Source organism: Mytilus californianus, unplaced genomic scaffold, assembly GCF_021869535.1.
Source record: "Mytilus californianus isolate M0D057914Y unplaced genomic scaffold, xbMytCali1.0.p SCAF_6, whole genome shotgun sequence".
NCBI classification, from domain to species: domain Eukaryota; kingdom Metazoa; phylum Mollusca; class Bivalvia; order Mytilida; family Mytilidae; genus Mytilus; species Mytilus californianus.
In genome coordinates this window covers 105,446,866-105,471,651 of record NW_026262712.1, presented here as the reverse complement: position 1 = coordinate 105,471,651, position 24,786 = coordinate 105,446,866, and the positions used below count along the sequence as shown (strand labels likewise).

General features: G+C 32.9%; 1 protein-coding gene across 3 annotated transcripts in view; it reads left to right on the top strand.

Annotated features, from left to right (window-relative positions):
* LOC127706295 (neurotrypsin-like) overlaps positions 1–24,786 on the top strand; it is a 45,649-nt gene that overhangs the window by 7,172 nt on the left and 13,691 nt on the right. Inside the window, exons 3-10 of one of the 3 annotated variants that reach the window (XM_052210814.1) lie at positions 758–986; positions 1,467–1,617; positions 1,866–2,072; positions 14,325–14,466; positions 15,594–15,790; positions 19,534–19,684; positions 22,268–22,449; positions 24,441–24,591. In XM_052210814.1, coding sequence (XP_052066774.1) covers positions 14,453–14,466; positions 15,594–15,790; positions 19,534–19,684; positions 22,268–22,449; positions 24,441–24,591 — 695 coding nt within the window. In that variant the 5' untranslated portion in view covers positions 758–986; positions 1,467–1,617; positions 1,866–2,072; positions 14,325–14,452. Of the gene's footprint in view, positions 1–757; positions 987–1,437; positions 1,618–1,815; positions 2,073–14,324; positions 14,467–15,593; positions 15,791–19,533; positions 19,685–22,267; positions 22,450–24,440; positions 24,592–24,786 lie in introns of those variants that run through there. The other 2 variants (XM_052210815.1, XM_052210816.1) reach the window with 2 other exon arrangements.

Below are 24,786 nucleotides of genomic sequence, written 5' to 3'. Positions count from 1 at the left end.
TATATATATAGATTGTTGAGTTCACATTAAAGAGTGAATTTGATTTATTTATAAATAATATATAAATAATTGACAAGAACAAGTAATCAAGGTAAATGGAAGCGTCTACTGTTTCCTGAGATAGTCCGTAGTTCATCCCGATTCCAAAAAAAGAAAATAATTTGGAAAAGGAAAAAGTAATACAAATCCATAAGAGATAAAATATACTACAATTAACACAGAAAACTCGAACAAAGGTAACACGAATTTCCTTTAAAAGGAATCTGCATTGAACTTGAGTGTAAAGGCGAATTAAAGAATTAAAGGTGAATAGATTGTTGTTGATTTCTGACACTTAGAACTCAGACTATCATATACGACTATTCCATGATTGGCATCAGTCGGTGCTGGAAGTTGACAATTCCATTCTAAATGGAGAAAACTGAGATTATCATGAAGTCATTTGAAAACGCCAGGACAATGATTCAATGTCGTTTAGTATTGCTGTTTATATCCCCTCCCCCCTCCAAAAAAAATGAACAATCAAGATACTTGAAAATTGACAGAGCATGATAAAATGAGAGCATTCAGGCCATTAAGGTGGTCTTGCAACCTGAGATTACGATAGCAATCTAGGATTCAGTGACAATGTAAATGATATTAGTAAGGATTTGCAAATCCATGATATGACGTTACCTTCGTTGTTGTACTTAATTTCGACACACACTCTAAAGAACTTTATTGAACAAGTAATGTTGAATTCATTTTAATTTTTCAGTGGGAAAAGATGTCCAATACAAATACTGAAAACTTCACCTTAATCAGTGAAGGCGCAAAATATCTGATACGACAAAAAGAATGGACACGTGATCGCTATAACCGAGGTCGCTATATTAGTAAACTTGTCATCAAACAAACAAAGACTACAGACTCTGGACTTTACAGGTGCCGCGTGACAGTTACTGAAGATGTCAGGCTGCAACGGCTGTTCGAAGTCCACGTGAATGGTAAGAATCAAACTAGTTAATTAGTCATATCCTTAGAATATAATGAAGAAAACATTTCAATATTTTTTTATGCATTTTTTTTCACCTGAGGTTTGTTCACATTAGTTCTTTTTGGGAAGAACTAGGATTGTTTTATGAAAATTTTGTAGCAATGGATTTAAAAAAAAAAATTGTTTGGAAACAACTGTTGCATTAGACTTTACAAATAAGAATTAGTTTTCTTTAAAAGAAAACAATTGTTTAATGCCATACTAAATGAATAGGCCTTTCAACCATATGAACACAAACTACACTATGTCCAATTTAAACAATTCCTGTTCAATAGGGACTTCTATATATAGGGAACTTGGCAATGTGTGATTGCGATCATTCCAGCTTTAACTAAATAATGCATGGATAGCTGTTTAAATTCAGTATTTCCACAAATGAGACTTTAGCTTAAACTCTGATCTAAAATAATCATGAATATTACAATCTTAGCATCCAGTGTAACTCCTGTACGCCTAGTTACATCCACAACAAATGGAGGAGGAATGATTGAAGTTTTTCACAAACATAAATGGGGAGCTATCTGCGTCAGTGGATTTACAACTATAGAAGCTGCAGTTTTATGTCGGTCTCTTGGATATCCGTATGTAATCTTTACTTTTTTATCTTTCTTTTATTGTATCGCCAACCAGGTTGGAATGCATATACAAATTCTGAAAAAAAATATCGATATAGTTGTAATTAATATAGTTTTGTTAAACAAGCTATTGTGATCACGTAGTTTGCGTATCATATATAAAAAAAATCAATGGCAAATGCAGATATAGATGTTTAAAACTTTTTAAACTGCTTTCAGATATAAACACGTACCTAGACAATTTTATATTTTAGTCATGGAGGGGAACCACAAAATTCATATGAAAATAAGCCAATTTTCCGTAGACCACATCAGTATGGGAATCCATTTTGGATGGAAAATGCGCATTGTTCTTTGAACGCGACCGATCAGTCAATGTTCCGGATGGGGAGACAACATTGAGTGTAAAGTATGGCTTGATTCCTACGTTGGAGTCACGTGTAGACAGGAACCATTGCAGGGTGAGCACGTATTATATTATGATTTGTTATTGATCAACATTTAAGTATGAATGCACAGTGCATGCGTCTTGTCTTGATTGAACGTAACAGAAAATATACTGTGAATATAAAAAAGAAGATATGGTATGATTGCCAATGAGTCAACTCTTTTCAAGAGACCAAATGACATAGAAATTAACAACTATAGGTCAATGTACGGCCTTCAACAATTAGCAAAGCCCATACCGCATAGTCAGCTATAAAAGGCCCCGACAAGACAAATGTAAAACAACTCAAACGAGAAAACTAACGGCCTAATTTATGTACAAAAAAATGAACGAAAAACAAATATGTAACACAGCAACAAATGACAACCACTGAATTACAGGCTCCTTACTTAGGACAGGCACATACATACAGAATGTGGTGAGGTAAAACATGTTAGCGGGACCGAAACCCTCCCCTAACCTGGGACAGTGGTGTAACAGTACAACATAAGAACGAACTATAAAAATCAGTTAAAAAAGGCTTAACTCATCAGATGGGTATAAATAGAAATACATCTAACAAAAATACAGAGTGGACGTGGCCGGGTATTTGTACATCCCAACAACTAAAAGACACCAAGTACAGATCTGAGAGTACTCGCAGTTGCTAACAGCTAGTTCAAAGCCAATAATAACGAATAAAAAAAATCATGCATCTAAGACTAAATTATCAATCAGTACACATCCAACATCAAATGGATTTAGTGTAAAGACGTCATAATATTTAGTTTGCTTTTAATTTACTGATAATTACTCTTCAATCTTTTAACTCTCTCTGGCAAATTTCAAACAAAAGAAAAGTATGTAAAAACATTTATTATGCTTGGATCAGCATCTCAAAAACTAACAGGTCTACACAACATAAACTATACACACAATACAAAAACAAATGACAGTCACAATAAAAGTACATGTTACTTACTCAAACAGAAGGTACAAAAACCTATCTTTCAAAAAACCCGCCAAACCGCAGGTCCGCCAAACAATCGTGTAAAATTAACGAATTGGGAGTCAGCTGCCTTAAACCCCTCCAGTGTAGAAAGGAGACAAGCTTTAGGTAACCCTCCCGTCTGCTAAAATCCAATATAAATGGTCAAGGATAAGCACTTAACTCTCCCCCGATATATATAGGGGTCAGAGAAAATATGCCTCCCTGTCGAACCTTAAAATTCTTACTTACTGTCTATAAATGAGCTAAAGTATTAGCAATAAAATGAACCATTTTATTAATGCCAGCATGATTCAAATGTAGCCGGTCAATTTGATCAAATAAAGGAAATTTTGGTCTTCCAAACTTATCGTAAAAAGTTCTATTACAAGACATGAATTGAATTCTACATCTTTGAATACTAAGATCACTGTGATTTAACGCCAAATCCCTTAATTCTGCATTAAAACTACCTAATATAACCTCTGAAAATCTGTAATCAACCGGTCTAGGTAAAATAGACGACAACAAAATGCAACAATTGCTGTTAACAGAAGCAATGAGATTAATGATAGAAATAACATTCGATCTAAATTTACCACTAGTTAAATGAAAAATATCATTTGTACCAACATGAATAATTACATTACAAAAATCATGTACATTTAAATCAGATCTGCTCAGCTTACGGACAAGTCGCTCTGAGGTTAGTCCTTCCAAAAGCTTGAATTGAAGAATTCTTTAACTCTGGGAAATATTTGACTATAGAATCCCCTGTAATCTAAGTCGACCTGTTCCACGCTTTCTGTCCTAAAATAACATAAAACAGATCAGCAGTGAGCAGACATACTGTTAGCAACAATAAGTTTATCTGATAACCCATATTTTAAATAACGTTTATAAGCTGAGCTTTTCCAATCTCCTTGTAACTGTATTAAATTGGAGGGAACACCACATTTAAAAGCCCACGTCGCTCCACCTCTTCTGAAACTATATGTGGAGTAGTGTTCCGAATTTAAATCAATATTATTTATGCATGGTTTCAAGAAATTATTAAATACTCTATAGCGTACAGGCTTAACTTCGCCTTTACGGGATCCTCGCATTAAAAAGGCTGAAGAACTTAAAGGTGCTCGAAAATGTTTGCACATAGCCATGTAGGCAGAACATGGACATAATTTAGATTCCAGATTTTTTATCAATGGGATTTCAAAATGCGGAAGCGAAACATCTAAAAATAAATGCAAACTTGTAACACCATAAACGTAATTCTTAATGGATTCTGTGCTAGCAAAAAACCGACTTAAAAATTGACAATATAAACAAATGGTCTCCAACGAACAAGGCAAAGCCACCAACTTGTAAAAATTACAAAATAATAAAAAAGACTTCCACTAAATCTTCAAATTTTTCCGTGTCCCAATAGCATACGCATTTTTAATGGAATTCTTTGATTCTGCTCTTAAATGATCTAAATCACCAGTCATGCTGAAACCTAAAAAGAGAAGGATCAGCATTAACTTCAACACGAGAACTGTATTCTAAGCAGTTTTTAAATTCCTCTTGAAAGGACGGAGATAAATTCCATCTAGAAAGCAAATCTGCGACCCGGTTGTCCTTTGAACTTAAATGTATTGCCTTAATTTCACATTGCTGCACTGCACAGACAAAGACAAGCTCTCTTAAACAACTCTGCAAAATTCTACTCCTAGTTCGTCCCTTATTTATAACCTGCACTGAAACATTATTGTCACAATAAATACAAATTTTCTTCCCTTTAATAGCCCAGACTTTCAAACAAACAATCACTGTTAAGAGCTCTGAAGCATTGATATGCAAATTGTGTTCCCTAATGAATTCAGGGAACTCGCAATGAAAATACTCAGAACCCGACATACCACCACATCCAGTCAAACAAGCGTCACAAGAGAAAAACAAATCTGAAAATCCGACCTGGTTTAACACAAATAGAGACAAAATTTAATTTCCCCAACAACGACTGCACTTCTTTCTTTCTGGCCTTTTCTTTATTCAACCACATTACAACCAACTCTGAAATTTCAATTAAACGATCTGGAGTAACTTCTAAAGTCATTTTCTCTGTATCAAACCACACACCAAGAAAAGACATTCTTAAACAAGGTTCACAAGCCTTTTCCGCAGATTCTTCCAATCCACACTGATCCAAAACACTCTTCAACTTTTCAAAAGAGACTTGAGCTTTATTAGGACAGTCTGCCTAGCAAAATCATCAAGATAATTAATGACATCCACACCAATGTTCCAGCGATAAAAGTCACTGCATTCGTGATACGTTGACAAATAAAGGCTGATGATCTCAAACCCATTGGTAAAACACGATCAACAAAGATGTGATTACGCCAAGAAAAACCAACAAAACTATAGTCCCTTGGGTCTAATGGAATTTGTCTATAAGCACGACGAAGGTCCCTCTTGAAAATTAAGCAGTTTTGACCCTTACTCTTAATAATGTCAACTAGTTTATCAACAGTAGGATAATGAAGATCAACTCTATCTCCCAAATATTCATTCTTTTCAATACAGTCATTCACAGAATGACCCTTCGGGTGACTAAGATCCATAATGACCCTTCTTTCGGCAGAATCAGATTTCGGAACAGAATTAAGCGGAGATATAACCAACTTATCAGAAAAGGGGTTAACTTTGAATGGGGCCAACACCGCACAGTACGTTTTCTCTTTCTTGATATACTTTTCTATGTCTTTTGAATACAACCGAGCCCCAGTGTGATTTCTACATTTCTTTTCTACAACATCAAGATTTTCTAGATATTTTATTCCAATTGGCCAACCAAACTCTCAAAATTCACAAATTGCTTTGTCAAAATAAAACTCTAACTGAGAACGCCAAAATCGTATATTCAACTTAGAATAAATAGAAATCTTTAAACACTCAAAATTGTATGAATCAGTAAAAACTAGCTGATTATGTAAATCTATAAGATCAGAAGTGTGACCAACTTCTAAAAGTAAAACATCTTTACACATTGCACAGTGATCACCATCAAACATAGAATTTTTATTCCCGGAATTACATAGTCATTTACGTTTATGTGGACACAAATCAGCACATTCCGGATGGTTCCGTTGTGTACCACTTTTTTGTAAACATGTTGCACTAATATGTAACACGGATCGAACTACCCCCTAATCGTATCATTATGCGGTGTTGTCTTTTCCTCACATCTGTTTCTCTGATACTTATAACAAAACCAAACCGTAGATTTTGAAGAAAGGGTTTTGTTAAACTTTGGGTCGGTTTTATCAAAACTAAGCACTTTACCAGTCAAAATTGCACTCTCCAAAACTTATGGATCGTCACTCCAACATTTTTTGCCTATTTCCATCTGACGTAACCAAGCAGCGTAAAAGTCCAAAATAGCCGACCATTGATAAATGGCAGAAAATATGAAATTTTCTGCAGTAACTTTAACCTGCCTTCTTTTTCATATTTATCATGACAAAAATTAGATATTATCTCCAAATCCCCCGCTACAAATTGTTTAAAATTCAACTGCTTGAATTTCAAATCTTTATTTACATATTCAAACTGTAAATAATTGTGAGGAAAATACTGAGGATTTTTCACTTTGTCTGAAGATTTTAAAACAATCCCTGATTTGTTTTTGCTGGATTTGGAACTATGACCACACCGATCATATTTACCGTAATCAGAAGAGTCAGAAGAATCAGAAGAGTCGAACTCAGAATCTAAATCGCTTCTCGAAAATTCAGAATCAGAATCTGATTTAATCTTCAGATTCCTCCTAGATTTGATTTTATGCTTTGATAACTTCTTCTTGCTTTTCAATTTAGAGCAGTCAAGACCCTCTTTTTTTAAATTTTGACCACAATTTACGCTTCAAACGTTTTTCAAATTCAGAATCTGCATCGCAGTTCGATAATTCAGAATCAGAACTTGGACTATATTTTAATTTAGCATTTGTTTTCGTGTTCCGCTTTATCTTTTCTTTAGGTTTCAATTTTTGTTTGTTCGTACCAACTTCGACAGCTTCTTTTTGAGACTTAGAATTAGCTTTTTTACCAGTATGATCATGTTCGCTATCTAACTCAAGCCCTAAAGCATTCATTTGAGATTTCACAGTTGAACATAACTTTTTTGATTTTCTCAGATCATTAATGGTAACATTAGAATTAATAACCTCACCTGATTTTTTCTTCGGTTTCGCTGCCTTAGTCTTCGATTCTTTAGCAAGTATCTCCACCTCCTGCTCTAATTTGCGAATGTCATTCTTCAGCTTCTCCTTCTTGAGGGAATCTCGCTTTTCCTTTAACAATTGAAGACGAAGCTCCAAATCCTCTTCGTCACTTTCTTCCTCGGACATGGTCGGTCGTTCCTTGGTCTTCTCAACAACCAAAGCATCTTCCACCTTCTTATCCCTAACCAAAGACGAGGCTCCTGCCGTTGGATCTTCTTCTAGATCAAGACCATCAAAGTCGTCATCAGCTGTGATTGAAAGGTTCAAATCTTCATCCATAACGTTATTCTGAAAAATACTTTCAAACGTAGTATCTGAACGACCAAGAAAATTCAATTTCTTATAATTAAGTCGAGGAAGATTTCTTCGCGGGCGTGAACTCATCTAAAAAATAAAATTAACTAAACCGAAAATACTCCGCGTGAACTCATTACAAAGTTTAAATAACTAGTACCGAAATACTCTATTAAACATAAATAAAATAATTAAGAAAAACAAAAAACTTTAAAATATTTCAAGAATTATAAATTTAAGTCGATCGACGCGTCAACTTAATAAAAATTATGACCTGTTCATAGAAAACTAATTAGAATAATGACCATACGAATATAGTGATTTGAAAGGAAAACTTTACTGATAGAAATTACCAGTAGGACCAATTGAACTGGACAAGCCAGGTAAAATAAGAAATTCACTGAACCAATGAGAAAAAATGTATCATTCTAATCGTGCATGCGGAACCAGCACTAAGGAAAAGTAAATGCTAATCGTTATAGAAAACAAATAAAAGATAATTGAATTTTAATTATGCATTTTTAGAATAAAAATTTTACAACAAAATCAATATTAATACCAATAAAAACAATATTCAAAGATCTAATTACAGTGTTGAATTGGTAACCTTTTAGAATAAGTTTATTTAAAGGATCAATAAGTTTACCAGGATCGTTTCTAAATTTCCGGGCACGGTAAACAACATCTCCGTAAAAATGAGGATGTGCTATCCCGTTTGAAATAAGTTTCCTGCAGGTACAACCAAACTTCAAAACCAAATCTTTATATCTATGGAAGAATTTAGTAAAGGTTTTAAATTATTTGTGGTAAAGAAATCCTTGACTTAACAACTTACCAGTAATACATAGATTACAATCATTAAAATCAAAAACGTCACAACAGTCACGGACATAGCGAACGAGTTGTGATATATAAACACCGTAAGATGGTGTCAAAGGAACATAACCATTCAAAAAAGGTAAATTAACAATATAGAGTCTATACCAACGCAAAACAAAATATTCCAAACCCCTGTGTGGTTCTTTTTAAATAAAAATACTTAAATACTCTTGAAATACATTTCTCAAACATTCGGGTACATGTTACTGTAACAGCTTGGTCTTGCGTTATTTTTTTTCATTTCATAAACTGACGATTAGTCCAACAGGGGTAAAAATTAAAACTGACAAATTTTAATCATAATGTGAAATTTGTAAACGTTAAAATACGAAAATCGAAAAGCTCTTAAAATTGCTTCTGTATGCAAATCATGAGAAGTCTTCGAAAAGTTAGAATGATTTGTCATCTTCTAATGAAAATGCGTCGGTATGAATTTTATTAACATGATTAATGTAGGGGTTGCGTTTCTATAACCATACAGTATATGTGTTTTCAGATGACAGCGTATGCATATACCATTTGTTGTAGCCATGATCCTGTCCTCTTTTCCTAGTTTAAGATATAATATTTATAAATGAGTATAAAGTATCGCATGAATAGTATTGACATGAAAATAACAAAAGGTGCCGTTATTGGAGCAAGATTTCATTATCCACCGGAATATTGAACCATACTCAACTCACAGCCACTTTTAGCAGCCAATCAAGATAGCAAGCACTTTTTTTCCAGCAGCCAATCAAGATAGCAAGCACTTTTTTTCCAGCAGCCAATTTTAATGATATGTTTAAAAACCAAAAAACAATATAATACTCAAACGTTCCAAAAATCTCAAAATCATAGTTATATATAATAGCAGTCTCTTTGACCGCGGAATTCGACATTTTTACGTCTTGTCGTGATTCTCAAGAGATGATAATCCATTTTATATACCAATTATAGCAGAAGGAAAAATCTAAGTACAACTACAACTGTTATTAATATTTAATTCATGTAAGTTGTGATGAATTGTGTTATATATATATATATACATATTCATTTAACTGAATGAGAAAATGCAGTGTAAAACAGAAAAACTACATACAGGCTTTCCATTCACCTGGCATCCTCAAATATACCGTATTTCATTTAAAATCATTTATAATATCTACTTCTCTATACATGAAATGAAAACATTTCGATATACATGTTATTTTAATCTGTTTTTTCATGTGAACAAATATTTTCTATGAAAATCATAAGTGGACTATTTTATACGGCATGCAACACTACCAATTTTTAACTTAAACTTGAAACTTCTTTGTCAAATGTGACAGTACAATTAAATGACGGATGACAAAGACAATGGCACGAATATGTGCGCTAAATGTGCATAATTCAATCAGAATGAATATTCAATGCATAGTCAAACGTTTTCAATCTAACCCAGATTGTCAAAAAAAACTGTCCGTGGGGACTTGCTGAATAGCACCGAAAGAATGTGTGGTTGATATGACAAGTAAGTTAAGGGGTAACTTTGAGTTGAAAGTGGAGAACAGCCTGGTCAATACCATTTGAAATGAGCTAGTTTTGATTCAAAACTATGCCGTAGGGATTTGAGGAGGATTTCTGAATGTGTAGTTGACATGGAAAATACGTAAAGTTGCAGCTTTGAACCCTGTTGTGAGTAGAAGGGCCCGGATCCAAGGAAGATATTTACGTGAGCGATGGCCTGGGTCAATACCTTTAAAATGAGCTGGGTCTTGTTCAGAACCACTACAAACCAGTAAAAGTCTGAAATGGCCTATATCTATACTCGACTGTACTGGTTTTTACTCGACCAGTCTGAATTGGTCTGAATTTTACTCGACATTACTCGACCCTAGTCTTAACCATACTCGACTGTACTGATTTGTACTTGACCCTTATCTTTGTAATTGAAAATAGTCTGAACTATTACTCGACCAGTCTGAAACAGTCTTAACCCATTCTCGACCTGTACTCGACCTATTTTTTTCAGTCTAAACCATACTCGACCAAAGGTCTGAACAATACTCGACCAGTCTGAACCATACTTGACCAAATAACCTCTACTTTTTCTAAATTGTAACTGTTAAAACTGACATGACAACAGCGACATTAAAATAAAGATATATTATAAAAACAGATTTTTACATTCTTACATGATTCTCAGATTTATCTAATAGAGATAGTTAAATCAAATTATCTTATATAATAATTTAATTATATTAATTTTATAGTTTTAGAGTTTTGTTAAAAAAGATTTTCTTTTACCTAAAAACCACACCTATACTGAAGGTAATTAAACCTTATTAAGGTGCTTCTTGTTTCGCATGTGTTTTTTTTTTAAATTGATTTTCCTAAATTCCTAAATAAAAACTACATAGGTTTCATGGTTACATACAAAAAATGTACAATAGTTATATAATTATCTTTTTAATGAGGTAACAACAGCCAACAAAATCACTGAAATTGTTTAACCTTATTTTAGAAACATATCTATTATTATAATTTGGGATATATTATATACAATATATATCAAAAAGGGATAGAAATTAAAAAAAAAAAAAATTGATCTTCTGATTAGTGGTGAAGTATAAAGTAATACCTCCTGCTTGGGGCAAACTCATGAAAAAGATCACACCTGGTCAGAGAGTATAAAATTCTTAATAACATTCATTCAAAATTGCAACATCCTGTGAAACTTAAATCGCAAGGCCTTTTGAATTCACTAGATAAGTAATACACGAGTTTAAGAAAAATAGGGCTTTCTTTTTACCTGTAAAACACACATGTACTGAGGTAATTAAACCTTATTAAAGTGCTTCTTGTATGCCATGTCTTTAATTTTGACAAAATTTATTTAAATTTAATTGAAATAATTTTTTACTGTAGCTTTGGAACACATTTCCTTTTTCAAAAGTTTATCACAGGATTACTATTGAAGTTCTATTATCATGATTATATTAAATTCTTGGTTTAACAAAACAAAGGTGTCATTTTTTAAATTTATTAAGTTGCTTTATATGCTATTTTATATATATTTTAATAAAAAAAATGTTCACTGCATTATTAACTAATAATATAATAATTTAATTATATTAATTTTATAGTTTTAGAGTTTTGTTAAAAAAGATTTTCTTTTACCTAAAAACCACACCTATACTGAGGGTAATTAAACCTTATTAAGGTGCTTCTTGTTTCGCATGTGTTTTTTTTTTAAATTAATTTTCCTAAATTCCTAAATAAAAACTACATAGGTTTCATGGTTACATACAAAAAATGTACAATAGTTATATAATTATCTTTTTAATGAGGTAACAACAGCCAACAAAATCACTGAAATTGTTTAACCTTATTTTAGAAACATATCTATTATTATAATTTGGGATATATTATATACAATATATATCAAAAAGGGATAGAAATTAAAAAAAATAATAAAATTGATCTTCTGATTAGTGGTGAAGTATAAAGTAATACCTCCTGCTTGGGGCAAACTCATGAAAAAGATCACACCTCAACTGACACCAGAAATCTATACGAGGCTTAAGTTAATGGAGAAAATTGTCCAGTAACCATAAAATATATCTGAAACATTAAAAAATTTTGAATAACATTGAAAATATTAGTCACAATTCAGTTTTGAGATTATTTGATCAGCTTGTTTTATTTTTATTTTAAAGGTGATATATATGTATGTATATAAGTGTTGATGAATATGGTGATGAAGTTATATTATGTTCATTATGAAATTTTGGTTTCAATGCTATATTGAATATTTTTTAATTTCAAATTGTTGTTCAAATTTCTAGCCAGGGGATATAGCTGTTGTTAAAAACAGTTCCTAAATTGATGAAATACAATAGATAGATACAAAAAAGAGGTCGAGTATGGTTCAGACTAGGTCGAGTATGGTTCAGACTAGGTCGAGCATGGTTCAGACGCGTATAAAATGGTTAAGTACTGGTCGAGTAAGGGTCGAGTACAAGTTCAGACTGTTAAGTATGGTTCAGACTACAGTCGAGGATTATCAAGTATATTTCAGACCAATTCAGACTGGTCGAGTAAAAATCAGTACAGTCGAGTATAGATATAGGCCATTTCAGACTTTTACTAGTTTGTAGTGAACTTTGCCGTAAGGACTTGACGAGGAGTACCGAATGTGTGGTTGATATGAATAGTATGTTAAGGGGCAACTTTGAAACCCTGTGGTGGCCAGTCGTGCCCTGATTGTTTTATTAAACAAATAAGTGTCCTCTGAAAAAAATTGGTTGCTGGCATCATTGGTATATAAAAGTGATTGTCATCTTTTGCGAATCATGACAAGACGTGAAAATGTCGAATTCCGATGTCAAAGAATTATATTTAACTAAAATTTTGAGATTTTTGGAACGTTTGAGTGTTTAATGTTTTTTGTTGGATTTTAGACATATCATTAAAATTGGCTGCTGGGAAAAGTGACTGCCAGTTTGAGTCTGGTGAATATTGATAGGGTTGGTTGTGCTAAATCTTGAGTTTTTTTAAGTAATGATTTTGGATTGTGACATTTCTCATCGTCTTTTTTGCCTATGATCTTGTTTGTGCTTTTTCGACTCATGGTTTTTATCATCCCTCATATTTTCAGTATCTCGTCATTTCTTTTATTCATTTGCATATCTGACAAAGACGGTCTCGTACACATTGGTTAACGTCAAAGTTTATTTTAGAGTCCTCTGCACAGTCCGCGTTTTAGCTACAAAATATCCATTTTTATTAAAGACAACGGGTAGAAAAAAAAATAACTTACCGTTTTAAAAAACGTCAAGCTTTAATTGCTTGATAAAAACAATATACAAACATTGTCTTAAAATATTATAAAAATCGCTTTTTACCCTGTTTCTAAAGCTCGTTAAAATAAATTTTGTATTTCCCTATAATGTAATTATATGAAAACCAACGTTGTGACCCCAAAAACAGTAGTGGTATTCATTTTTTTAATTTTCTTAGATTTAAAACATAGCACAACAAACCAAATTTTAAAGTTAAGTTATTAAGTTATAAAGCAAAAATTAAAACAAAACAAAAAACTAATATTAAGCGTTATGAATTGGATGGTGCATGTATAGTACTGCTCTGTCGACGCATCTAATTTTACTCCGCTATGAATTGGATGGTGCATGTATAATACTGCTCTGTCGACGCAACTAGTTTTACTCCTCTATGAACTGGATGGTGCATGTATAATACTGCTCTGTCGACGTATCTAGTTTTACTCCGTTTAGTGTAAATGCCATTCCTATTCCGATTATTTCTGCTAAAAAAGGCTAATGATACCAAAGGGAGAATCTAAACTAAAAATGTCGAAAAAAGACCGATAGAATCGTGACAAAAAAAAACGAAAAACGACGAAAAGACAAACAACAGTCTACAAACACAATATAGAAAACTAAAAACTAAGCAAATTTTGAATATGCATGATGCATAATACAAATCAGATCTGACTTTGTCCAATGAGGCTAGTGGTGTTTGAAGACAAACCAGATCTGTCCAATTAGGCTAGTGGTGTTTGAAGACAAACCAGATCTGACTTTGTCCAATGAGGCTAGTTGTGTTTGAAGACAATTTTCATGAACTTACTCCCAAACTTATATTATGTCATATTTTGTATTGTTTATTTTGTTCAGTTCCTGTAAACACGTCCTCAAACATTCTTTTTATGTTGTCCAGTTCCTGTAAACACTGTTTATTTTGTCCAGTTCCTGTAAACACGTTCTCAAACATTCTCTTTATTTTGTTCAGTTCCTGTAAACACGTTCTCAAACATTCTGTTTATTTTGTCCAGTTCCTGTAAACACGTTCTCAAACATTCTCTTTATTTTGTCCAGTTCCTGTCAACCTTATCCGATTACCACAAAATTTACTGGAAGGAACTGTTGAAGTATTTTACAACGGACAGATAGGTACAATTTGTTATCATGGGGTCGGACATAGAGAAGTCAATGTTCTTTGTAAAATGCTTGGACATAAGTGAGTAAAAAGTTCTTTTGTTATAAGGTTGGTAAAGTTCACTTAATAAGCGTTATTATCAGGTATTCAGTTATGACAATCATATGAATATGCATATTCAAATGTATAAGATATAAAAGAATGTTTTAGAAGCACCAAAACTATTTTTTTATCAAAAATGTTTTACCCTAAATTGCATTGGAAATGCAAAACTTTCCATGCTTCAGCGTGTTTATCATTTTGATATTTAGAGATTTGTTTACTACTAAAGGTACGGACGAAAGTATATTCAAATATAATTGAAAGTTTTCCCAAAAATGAAAAAATGTAAAGACCTTTATTGTTAATATGAATATTTAAATCAACTTTATGAATTTTGCACAAAAATACAAACAAACAAGGCCTTCTGCTGTTGTCTGTTCTGTGGTCGGGTTGTTGTCTCTTTGACACATTCCCCATTTCCATTCTCAATTTTAAACTTTGTTACAATTACCAAGACGAAGATAGAATGCTTTAATTTGTATATTTTAATTGTATACATATTATGTGTTGCAGCAGTATGAGGAATAAAATTGAGAATGGAAATGGGGAATGTGTCAAAGAGACAACAACCCGACCAAAGAGCAGAAAACAAACAAAGGCCACGAATGGGTCTTCAACACAGCGAGAAAATCCCGCACCCGGAGGCGGGCTTCAGCTGTCCCCTTAACAAAATGTGTACTAGTTCAATGAAAATGGACGTGTACACACCACACCTGCTCCCCGGTTTATCGAGCCTCATGTCCGTTGATATAAAGGGACGGATATTTGATATTCGAGGGAGCAGGAGAATTTCTTTCCGGATTGACTATTTATTTTTATCTGTTACTACGCATGCTTATTTTTTCCGCTTTCACTTTTGTTCACAATTTTGTGTTTCAGATTATTTATTTTCATCCTGTCTTTGGCAAAATAATTTATTTTCAGCTATCACAGAGTATTTTTCATCGATAAACCGATTAAACAGATCATTGCGATAATTATCATTTATCTTATAAATCAAATAAATCATTATTTGCTACGAATCTTATCGACATTCGATGCATCTTTTTGCACTTCACACGCTGCTCAAATTCTTCAAGAAGACTATAGAGGTTTTATTTTTTCAGCTTTGGTGGCGTTAAATTCAATCCAGATTTCAAACATTTATTCTTGAGAGAGCTTATACAAAATCTGAAATGTCCTGAAAATGCTACACATCTCGAACAGTGTTCACACGAGGCGTGGGGAGAGCAATGTACATCCTGTCAGTGTGATGGGTTTTATTCAGTGTTAGCAGTCAGATGTTGGACAAAAGCAGAAATAGGTTTGAGAAAATCGTTTGTACGACAGAAATTTTTAATAAATCTTATTATATATATAAAAAAAACCATAAAATGTGTGTTTTACCTGAAAACTTCTGAATAAAGATCATGTGGGGTATATGTAATGAGTCATAAACACAAATACAACATGTCAAGTTCTGAATCGTCCCCAGTCAAGAAAAGTTTTGTGTCCAATTTCGCTTTATATATTTGTTCCACCAAGACATGTCCTCCCAATAATATGAGGATCTGTATGGGGATTAAAGAATAAAGTATAATTGGCCAAACATAGAGAATAGAGAAAGGCCAAATACTAAAGAAAAGAGAATAACGGGGTGCTAAAATATACAAAAAAAAAAGAAAGAATAATGGGCCCAAGATAAAGAATAGAGAAAAATAGCAAAAAAATTAAAGAATACAAAATTAAGGACCCCATTCAGACCCTCATAACATCATCCAAAATGTTTCACCTGTTGCTCATTAGTTCGATAAAAGTATGTTTCGCTGTGTTCATTTCTGGGTTCATCGTCTACAGAAACGCTCATAGTAAAACGTTGCAACAGCCAATGAGCGCTGTATGATGAGCTATGTAAACAAAAAGGGACTAAAGCAAAGGCTAAAAAAGACTCATAAATAATTCCAGGCTAATAAGTTAGCATGTCAGACGCGCGTTAGGAAATTTGAATGATATAGATTGCATTACAAAAAAGAAAAAACTCTTGAAATTATAATACATGTATGATCTTTATAAAATTTAACAACAAATATCTCACAAGACCCCAGTCGGAGAGATTTAAAAAAAAAAATGATTTCATATATTTCAGTTGCACCAATGTTTTAATTGAGTTGAAACGATAAAATCTCTCCTTCATTTTGTATTTGTCACCATTATATTGGACCCTGCCTGGTCTTTACACATATCTTTATTTAATCATTAAGATTCAACATTAAAAAGCATCAATGTTACTGTTATTTTGTTTGAACAAGTAAGTGTGCTGCTACATGTGTCATAACGTGAAAATTGTACCGAACAAGAATTCTGATAAACATGTTCATATCTATACCGAATTACAAGTACATTATACATATATATGTAGGACTCTAAAGTGAGATGGGGACGCTAAAGTACGATGGTCACGCTAAAGTGCGATGCCTCCATACCCTAAAGTTTGATGGTCCGCGAAAGTATAGACGTAAGAAACGTAGTTGAATTATGACGTTAACATTCGTTTTTACAAACCAAAAATGAACAACTTTTAAACCAAATGTCCATGACTTAATTTCAAACCTAACCGTGCTTTGTCGGCTGAAGCAAATGTGGTTTTTTTTTCGGGTGCTGGAAGAAGGACTTGTGTCCTGCAGTCCATCATTTAACTATATAGATACAAAATAGTATACGCATAAGTATCCTGTATCCTGCTTCTATTGGAAACGAACGGATACATATAAATCATTGTTTATGTAACTTGCAGTTTACTTTGCGGTCCCCGTTAAAATATTGTCGATTTTATTGATAAGTAACGTCGGTAAAATAAAGGTACATGTTTTCATGCGTAAATTATAAGTTGTCGGCTATTAGTTTGTACATTGTAGGAAAATATAACATGGATTTGTACTCGCTACGAAAAAGGAGAAAGCTCGGAGAACATCGCCTTTCTCTCTCATTTAAATCAAAGCTTAAACAAATAAATGTTACATATTCCGACAATGAACGAATTTTTTATTTGTAATTTACAATGACGACTGTAAGGGGAGGTGTTCACATTAGTGATAGACTGTGTGAACGGTAAGCTACACCAATTATCCAAATATTTAATACGCCCGAATTGTTAAAAAATCATTTAAAGGAAATATAGTATTTTGTGACACCTACATTACCTTTTTAGCAATTATTACGTGGTCGGTCTTCTAAATTTAGAAACAATCACTTAAGCCTACCGGTACTTATTTTAACATCCATGTACTTTAATGTTTTAAGCCCTCGAACCTTACCCTATTGTTCCATCGCACTTAAGCGTGCTATACCATTGTACTTTAGCAAACAAGCAACCATCGCACTTTAGCGTGAGACAACATCGTACTTTAGCGTAGACCATCGCACTTTAGCGTGACCATCGCACTTTAGAGTACCATCGCACTTTAGAGTCCTACATATATGTATATGTTGTGTACAAGTTATCATTTTGTACAAATTATAATTTGTCCAAAAAAATTGTACAAATTATAATTTGTATTTTGACTTTGTACAAATTGTAATTTGTACAAAAAGTGCTTGTACAAATTACAATTTGTACAAAATTTGACTAAAATGCACTTACAACTTGTACTATAATTTATAGTATGAATTTTGGTATAAAAAAAAGAGTTGATACACACTATAGCATGTTTATTCAATGACCACACAATAAACCTTATTTACAAAATACAAAAATACCCAGATGGAGACAGGAAATGTAAATGATACATGCATGTCATTTAATTCTGATAGTACAATAGAAATTGGCCTCAGTGACAATTCTGATAGAATAATAAAAAAAGGCCCAGTGACATTTCTGATAGTATAATAGAAATTGGCCGTAGTGAGAATTCTGATAGTATAATAGAAATTGGCCTCAGTGACAACCAGGATGACACTGACGTTGAAACACCAATCATATGTGCCAGGAAGCGTGCACTGTCTGGCCAAAAGATCCAAGCCGAATATCTAACCAAGAAAACGGAACGTAAATTATCAGAACTTGCTATGGGGAATAATGCCATTATACCAATTCCTCAGTTTGGTCGTGCCCCAACTGATCCTAGAAATATCTTAGGTGTAATTATTGAATCTGGGGAATTTGGGTACCGCATTGGAACAGCTATAGGAATTTTAACAGGATATTTGTTGAGAAATTAAATTGAAGCTGTTAAAGACACATCTGTATTCGTAGCAACGGTTCCTGAGCTTCAACTTTCGCTACATGAATCAGTTAAACGGCTTTCAAAAACTGGTGGTCAGGGTCCGTCAGGGGTTTCTTTCATGTAAATGCACAGGGGGGGGGGGGGGGGGGTACAGCACTTCTAAATGTATATGTGAAAAGCAAAAGATGTGCAATTTCCGATGCCATAATTCACTCACATGCTCAAACAAATGATACAGAACTATTTTTTTATTTTGTAAATAAGGTTTCAAAAACTGCTGGTCAGGGTCCGTCAGGGGTTTCTTTCATATAAATGCAAAGTGGGGTGCAACACTTCTAAATGTAAATGTGAAAAGCAAAAGATGTTGTGCAATTCCCGATGCCATAATTCACTCACATGCTCAAACAAATGATACATAACTATTTTTGTATTATGTAAATAAGGTTTATTGTGTGGTTATTTAATAAAAATTCTATAGTGTGTATCAATAACAAAATATCCATACTAAATTATTGTACAAGTTAGAAGTGAATTTTAGTCAAATTTTGTACAAATTGTAATTTGAACAAGTACTTTTTGTACAAATTACAATTTGTACAAAGTCAAAATACAAATTATAATTTGTACAATTCTTCTGAACAAATTATAATTTGTACAAAATGATAACTTGTACACAACATATATATATTATAGGTTATTTATTTTTACGTATATTAAGGATATCCTATAAATAAGCTACACAACTTCAAACGTTTAAGGAACTACAACACAAATGACCTGAACAGAGAGTTCAGAAATATTTTATAAAAAGGTTTCCAATATACCATTCGTCTCATTATTTTAGAGAACTCACATGCAAGTGTACGACTAGCAGCTTCTAATGTTGAGCATGAAGGACGGATTGAGGTAAAACACAACAACACATGGGGCACTGTGTCACCAAAAAGTTTCGGATATGAAGAGGCGGATGTAATGTGCAGGATGCTGGGATATAGGTTAGTGTAAATTCCCTAAACAATTGTATAATTAAGAATGATCTAATGACCAATTCAGCATCAGTAAGAAAAAGATTTTGTTCGACGAAGAGTTTGTACATTTGTTGTTTATTTTAATGTTAGTTAAGAAATGATATCCATAATAAAAAGATACTAGTCTAATGAATTAATATTGCAAACAAAAATAATAGTGCAAATGTTTATGAACAATTCTCGGCTCCACTGTATAGAATATTTTTCGTGATTTATCATTTATATTTTCATTATACTTTATGTTAGCCACTGTCACATGTAGCAAGCAGTTCTTTATTGTATTTACATAATGTATCGACATGCACACATACTCACGGAAAGTTGTAGTGTGTTTGTAATTAGTGAAAGTGTGAGATGTGTCCAGTATATTCTTTTTGTTTAATTCATACGAATGTAAAATCAAATAAAATATGGATTAGTCTTGTATATATTATTTAATGTTTACCTCTAAAAACCACTGTCAAGTAGTAATCGTTGGGGGATTGTAAACTCCTGATTATTGAACAACAAATGTAAGATTTTAAAATGGCGTTATGGGATATCATTAAATCAAGTTTTGAACAATGGTGGCGGGCAACATGACTTACGTGGATATATTTCGTAATCAGATTGATTATTTCTGGTCCAAACATTTTACAAAAGTAGAAATATAAAGGTGTTCCCAGACCTTTTTTTTGTTTCATTATTCATATTACACTGCATTTAAAATCAATATATGCTTTGGCTGAAATTTTATGATACAAAAATGTAGCAGACAATTTCAAAAAGTTAATCAGTAAAGGTCATAGGTCGGAAAAAATACTAGGAAAATAAACAGGAAGAAAATAGTCGTGTTCTTTTCAGTACCTTAAAATTGTCTTTGGAAATAAAACTCACCTAACAATCTATTAAAATTCTATATGAAAAAGTAAGACATTTGAATACTTCACACTATGTTTTCAATTTTTTGTGGTTGTCGATAACACCTATAGCTACTACTGTTTAAGTAAATCCATAGTGTTCTTTTTATCGTTAATTCAATTGTATTTTGTTGTAAGAACTAAATTAATATTTTATAGATTTATAGGATTAAAAAAATGTTAACAGGGTACTCCCAATTGTTATGTTTGCTGTTTTGTATTCAAATAAACGACAAAAAGTGTTCGCTGATCTCGTTTTTCACTTTTTTTCAGTTATTCGGAAACCTCTAGATTTATCCATGTCGTGCCATTAACTTTGTCCGAAAAACCCTGACTTTTCTTTTCATAATTTTAAATAAAGATTACATATAGTTTAAAAGACATTTTTGAAAATCTTAAAAAGCCTTGTTAATTTTTTTTTTTTAAAGTTTTTGAAAGAAAAAAGGTGCCAATGTTAAATGTATGAAAAATCTAGAGAGACTCATTTCCCGCCAAATTTTCTTGTCCTTTTGTCCCGCTGACTTGTTGACATTCTGAACCAAAATATATATTAATTTATGTCTTTTTGACCCGATAACCTTTTTAATCTGTTCTCGATAGTAAATAAGCGTTTAATTTTGAAAGAACGGAAAGTTTGGACGGCGCAGTAATTTGTGTTGCCTCGGCGCATCAATAGAAAAAAAAATTGACGGAACTACATAAACGTATACTATACTTGGGCCCGATTCCGATAGTAGAGGTTGCATTAAATTTTCCTACCTGTTTGTCCGTCCGTCCGTTAGTCCCGTATTAGGTTAAAATTTCGGTTTATGGTATAGGATCATGAAGTTGAGCTGACCTCAACTTGAAACCTTATAACACATGTTCATTATAATGTGAACTTTCTAAAAAAGGCTTTGTCTCTGGTTACGTTGTAAACCGAACACGGAAATGTGAAAGTGCGAGCAGGGCCCTGTGACATATTCTCGGTTATTTCTTTGTTTTTATTTTATTTCTTTGCTTTAGATATCTAACGTCTCCAAAAGTTTAAATAATATTCAAAGCGTGTGGTTTTCTATTATTATCATTATTTTTACATGTATCATGAATATTATTTTTTATCCTTATAGATTTAGTCATTCTTTATACTTTGAAATACCAAATTTTTGTCATTAGAAACATTGAGAGTCACGTGATAATAGTAATAATAATAATTATGATTATTGCTGTCGTTGTTGTTGTTAGGTTAAATATGTAGGAAAGTGGGACTTCTAAAATGATCTATATAGACCTAGATATAGAATTTAACTTTAAATAGGACTGAATTCTTAATCTTGAAATTTTGTATATATCTGAAGATATTTCGGAACAATAAAATAAAATATTATTGCCCTGCAAATAGATATGAGAATGTGTCAACCTTCAACATTTGTCATCTAGAACCAGCCTTGTCATGAGTGTACAACATGTAATATCTGATTTTTTGTTGGATAAGTTAAAAGTACAAACAACGTATACTTTTAGTAATTTCCGATAATCTGAGACGAAACTCTCTCAGTGATTATCACTTTATCTTCAAAATGTTGAAAGTCTTCAATAAAATAATATCAGGACAGAATATAACGTCGACTTGCATACTAAAATAAACGAGACTAATGTTCTATATTTAAAGATATGGTGGAACTCCAAAGTTGGACAAATTTCCACCGGGACAAGGTCCAATCTGGATTGATGAGATTCATTGTCCTTTTAAGGCATATAATATGAGCGACTGTACATTCACATGGGGTCCTTACGGTAATTTTGATCACAAAGATTATGCTGGTGTAAAATGCAGAACAGAACCAGAACCAGGTAAATTATCTTCTGAGGACTATTGTTGACTAAGGACTATTGTTGACTAAGAACTATTGTTTTAACTGACGACTATTGTTGACTAAGGACTATTGTTGACTGAGGACTATTGTTGACTAAGGACTATTATTGACTGAGGACTTTTGTTGACTAAGGACTATTATTGACTGAGGACTTTTGGTGACTAAGGAATATTGTTGACTGAAGACTATTGTTGACTAAGGACTATTGTTGACTGAGGACTATTGTTGACTGGGGACTATTGTTGACTAAGGACTATTGTTGACTGAAGACTATTGTTAACTAAGGACTATTGTTGACTGAGGACTATTGTTAACTGAGGACTATTGTTGACTAAGGACTATTGTTGACTGAGGACTATTGTTGACTGAGGACTATTGTTGACTAAGGATTATTGTTGACTGATGACTATTGTCAATGAACTTTTTTTCCCCGGCCCAAATAACATATTAACAATTATAGACAATCATTAAGAATTGTGCTTTAGAAGCAATGAACAGAAAATAAATAGTTTTTCTCATTCACTCATTAAAACGGATTGAAACAGTTTCCACACAAGGAATTCTACTATTAGAAATATTGGACCAAGACTGAGAGTATAAATTGATGACACAAATTACCCTCAAACGTTTGACAGAGAACATCACTTTTTTACTGTCTTTCATCGCAATGTTACAGTAGGAATAAAAGCTCACACCTCACTGGAAGTTTAAGACAGCCCCTAGCACCAGTTTGAGCGGAAGACTTTTCTAGACAACTCAAACTGTTGTACATTGAGATACATATAAACAAATTACAGACTAAAATTGGGAAATACGTCTCAAATAACGTCTCACAAATACTGTAGTAATTTGCCCGACATCTCATTGTAGAAAACATAAACAAAACAAACATTACATCTGTATTTACTACGATGCACATCAATATACTCGTTAGATAACCTGCAAGGAAATACTGTTTCAATCGGACAAATAGTACTAGTACAAATGGACCAAAGAAAAAGCTCGATATGAGCACCAATCGAAAGAAAAAAGTGAAGTTATTTCAAGAATAAATATGCTACATGAACAAGTGTAAAAGATTATATAAAAATATACCTCTAGTACGGGGAAGCTTAAGTTTCGTCGGCCTCAAAACAAACGACAGATTTAAAAAAAAAATGACTAAAACACATGGTTTTTGTTGTGATCCGTGCCTATCATAAGTCAAGCCAATTTAAGATAATGATGTGATGTCACACATTCTTTATGTGTCTATTCCAAGTCACGAGCCTGTAGTTCATTTGTATGGTTGGTTGCTGTCTGCCTGGTTTGTTTTTTCGTTTGTTGTTCTTTGGCCTTAATCAGGACGTTGGTTTTCTCTTGAATCGTTTCACATTTTGTCAGAGCTTATTATACGGAATGGGTTCACTCAATGTTTTGGGCCATACGATGACTAATTTTAGTTTTTAACTTTCTCGTCATTACGTCATTTATATTTATAGTCGTCTCATTAACAATCCTTATTTTTGTACTAATTTGAACACATAAATCTCTCAAACCTCGTTTTTCTTGATATTATTCATCTCAAAATCACAGTTTACTCAACGAGCTAGTTTGATCTTTGATGTTATTCCTAGCCAACCATGGCCCTAGCAATATGGTAATACTGCGGTTTTATAATATTTCATCGGTACATACTTGGGCAATGGACAAAGAAGATACACACTTGAATTATCAGGATCTGCTTAATACCCTTCCGAAGCACCTGCCACCACCCCGGGTTTTGATGGAGTTCATGTTGCGTAGCGTAGTCTTTAGTTTTTCTATGTAGTGTGTAATAGAGTGTTGTTTTTTCTCGTTTTTTTTTTGTCATGATTTTGTCGGTTTATTTTCATCTGATGAATTTTGATTGTCCTTTGATAATCTCTACCATTTTTGTGTTCTTCTGATAATTTTATAATAAAATTATTTGTGTATTTATTTGTTTAGACCCAGAAACAAAGTTTAGATTAATAGGACCCAAGAGTGCAGAAGGGGAAGGTAGATTGGAGTACTTTAAATATGGACATTGGGGAACAGTATGCAAGGCTTACATGGGGACATCCGAAGCTTCGGCATTCTGTCATCTGCTTGGATATAGGTATGCTTTAGAGGTTACACATTAATATGTACCACTGACCTTGTTTAAGTAAGATGGCGTAAAGGCTACAAGTCTATCATTCTAAATCATAATGTTATTTAGGCAATACATTTAAATATGCATGCGTCAATAAAATAACTTCAAATTTTGAATATAGAACAAACAAAATCACAAAACACTTTGGGGAAAACTGTT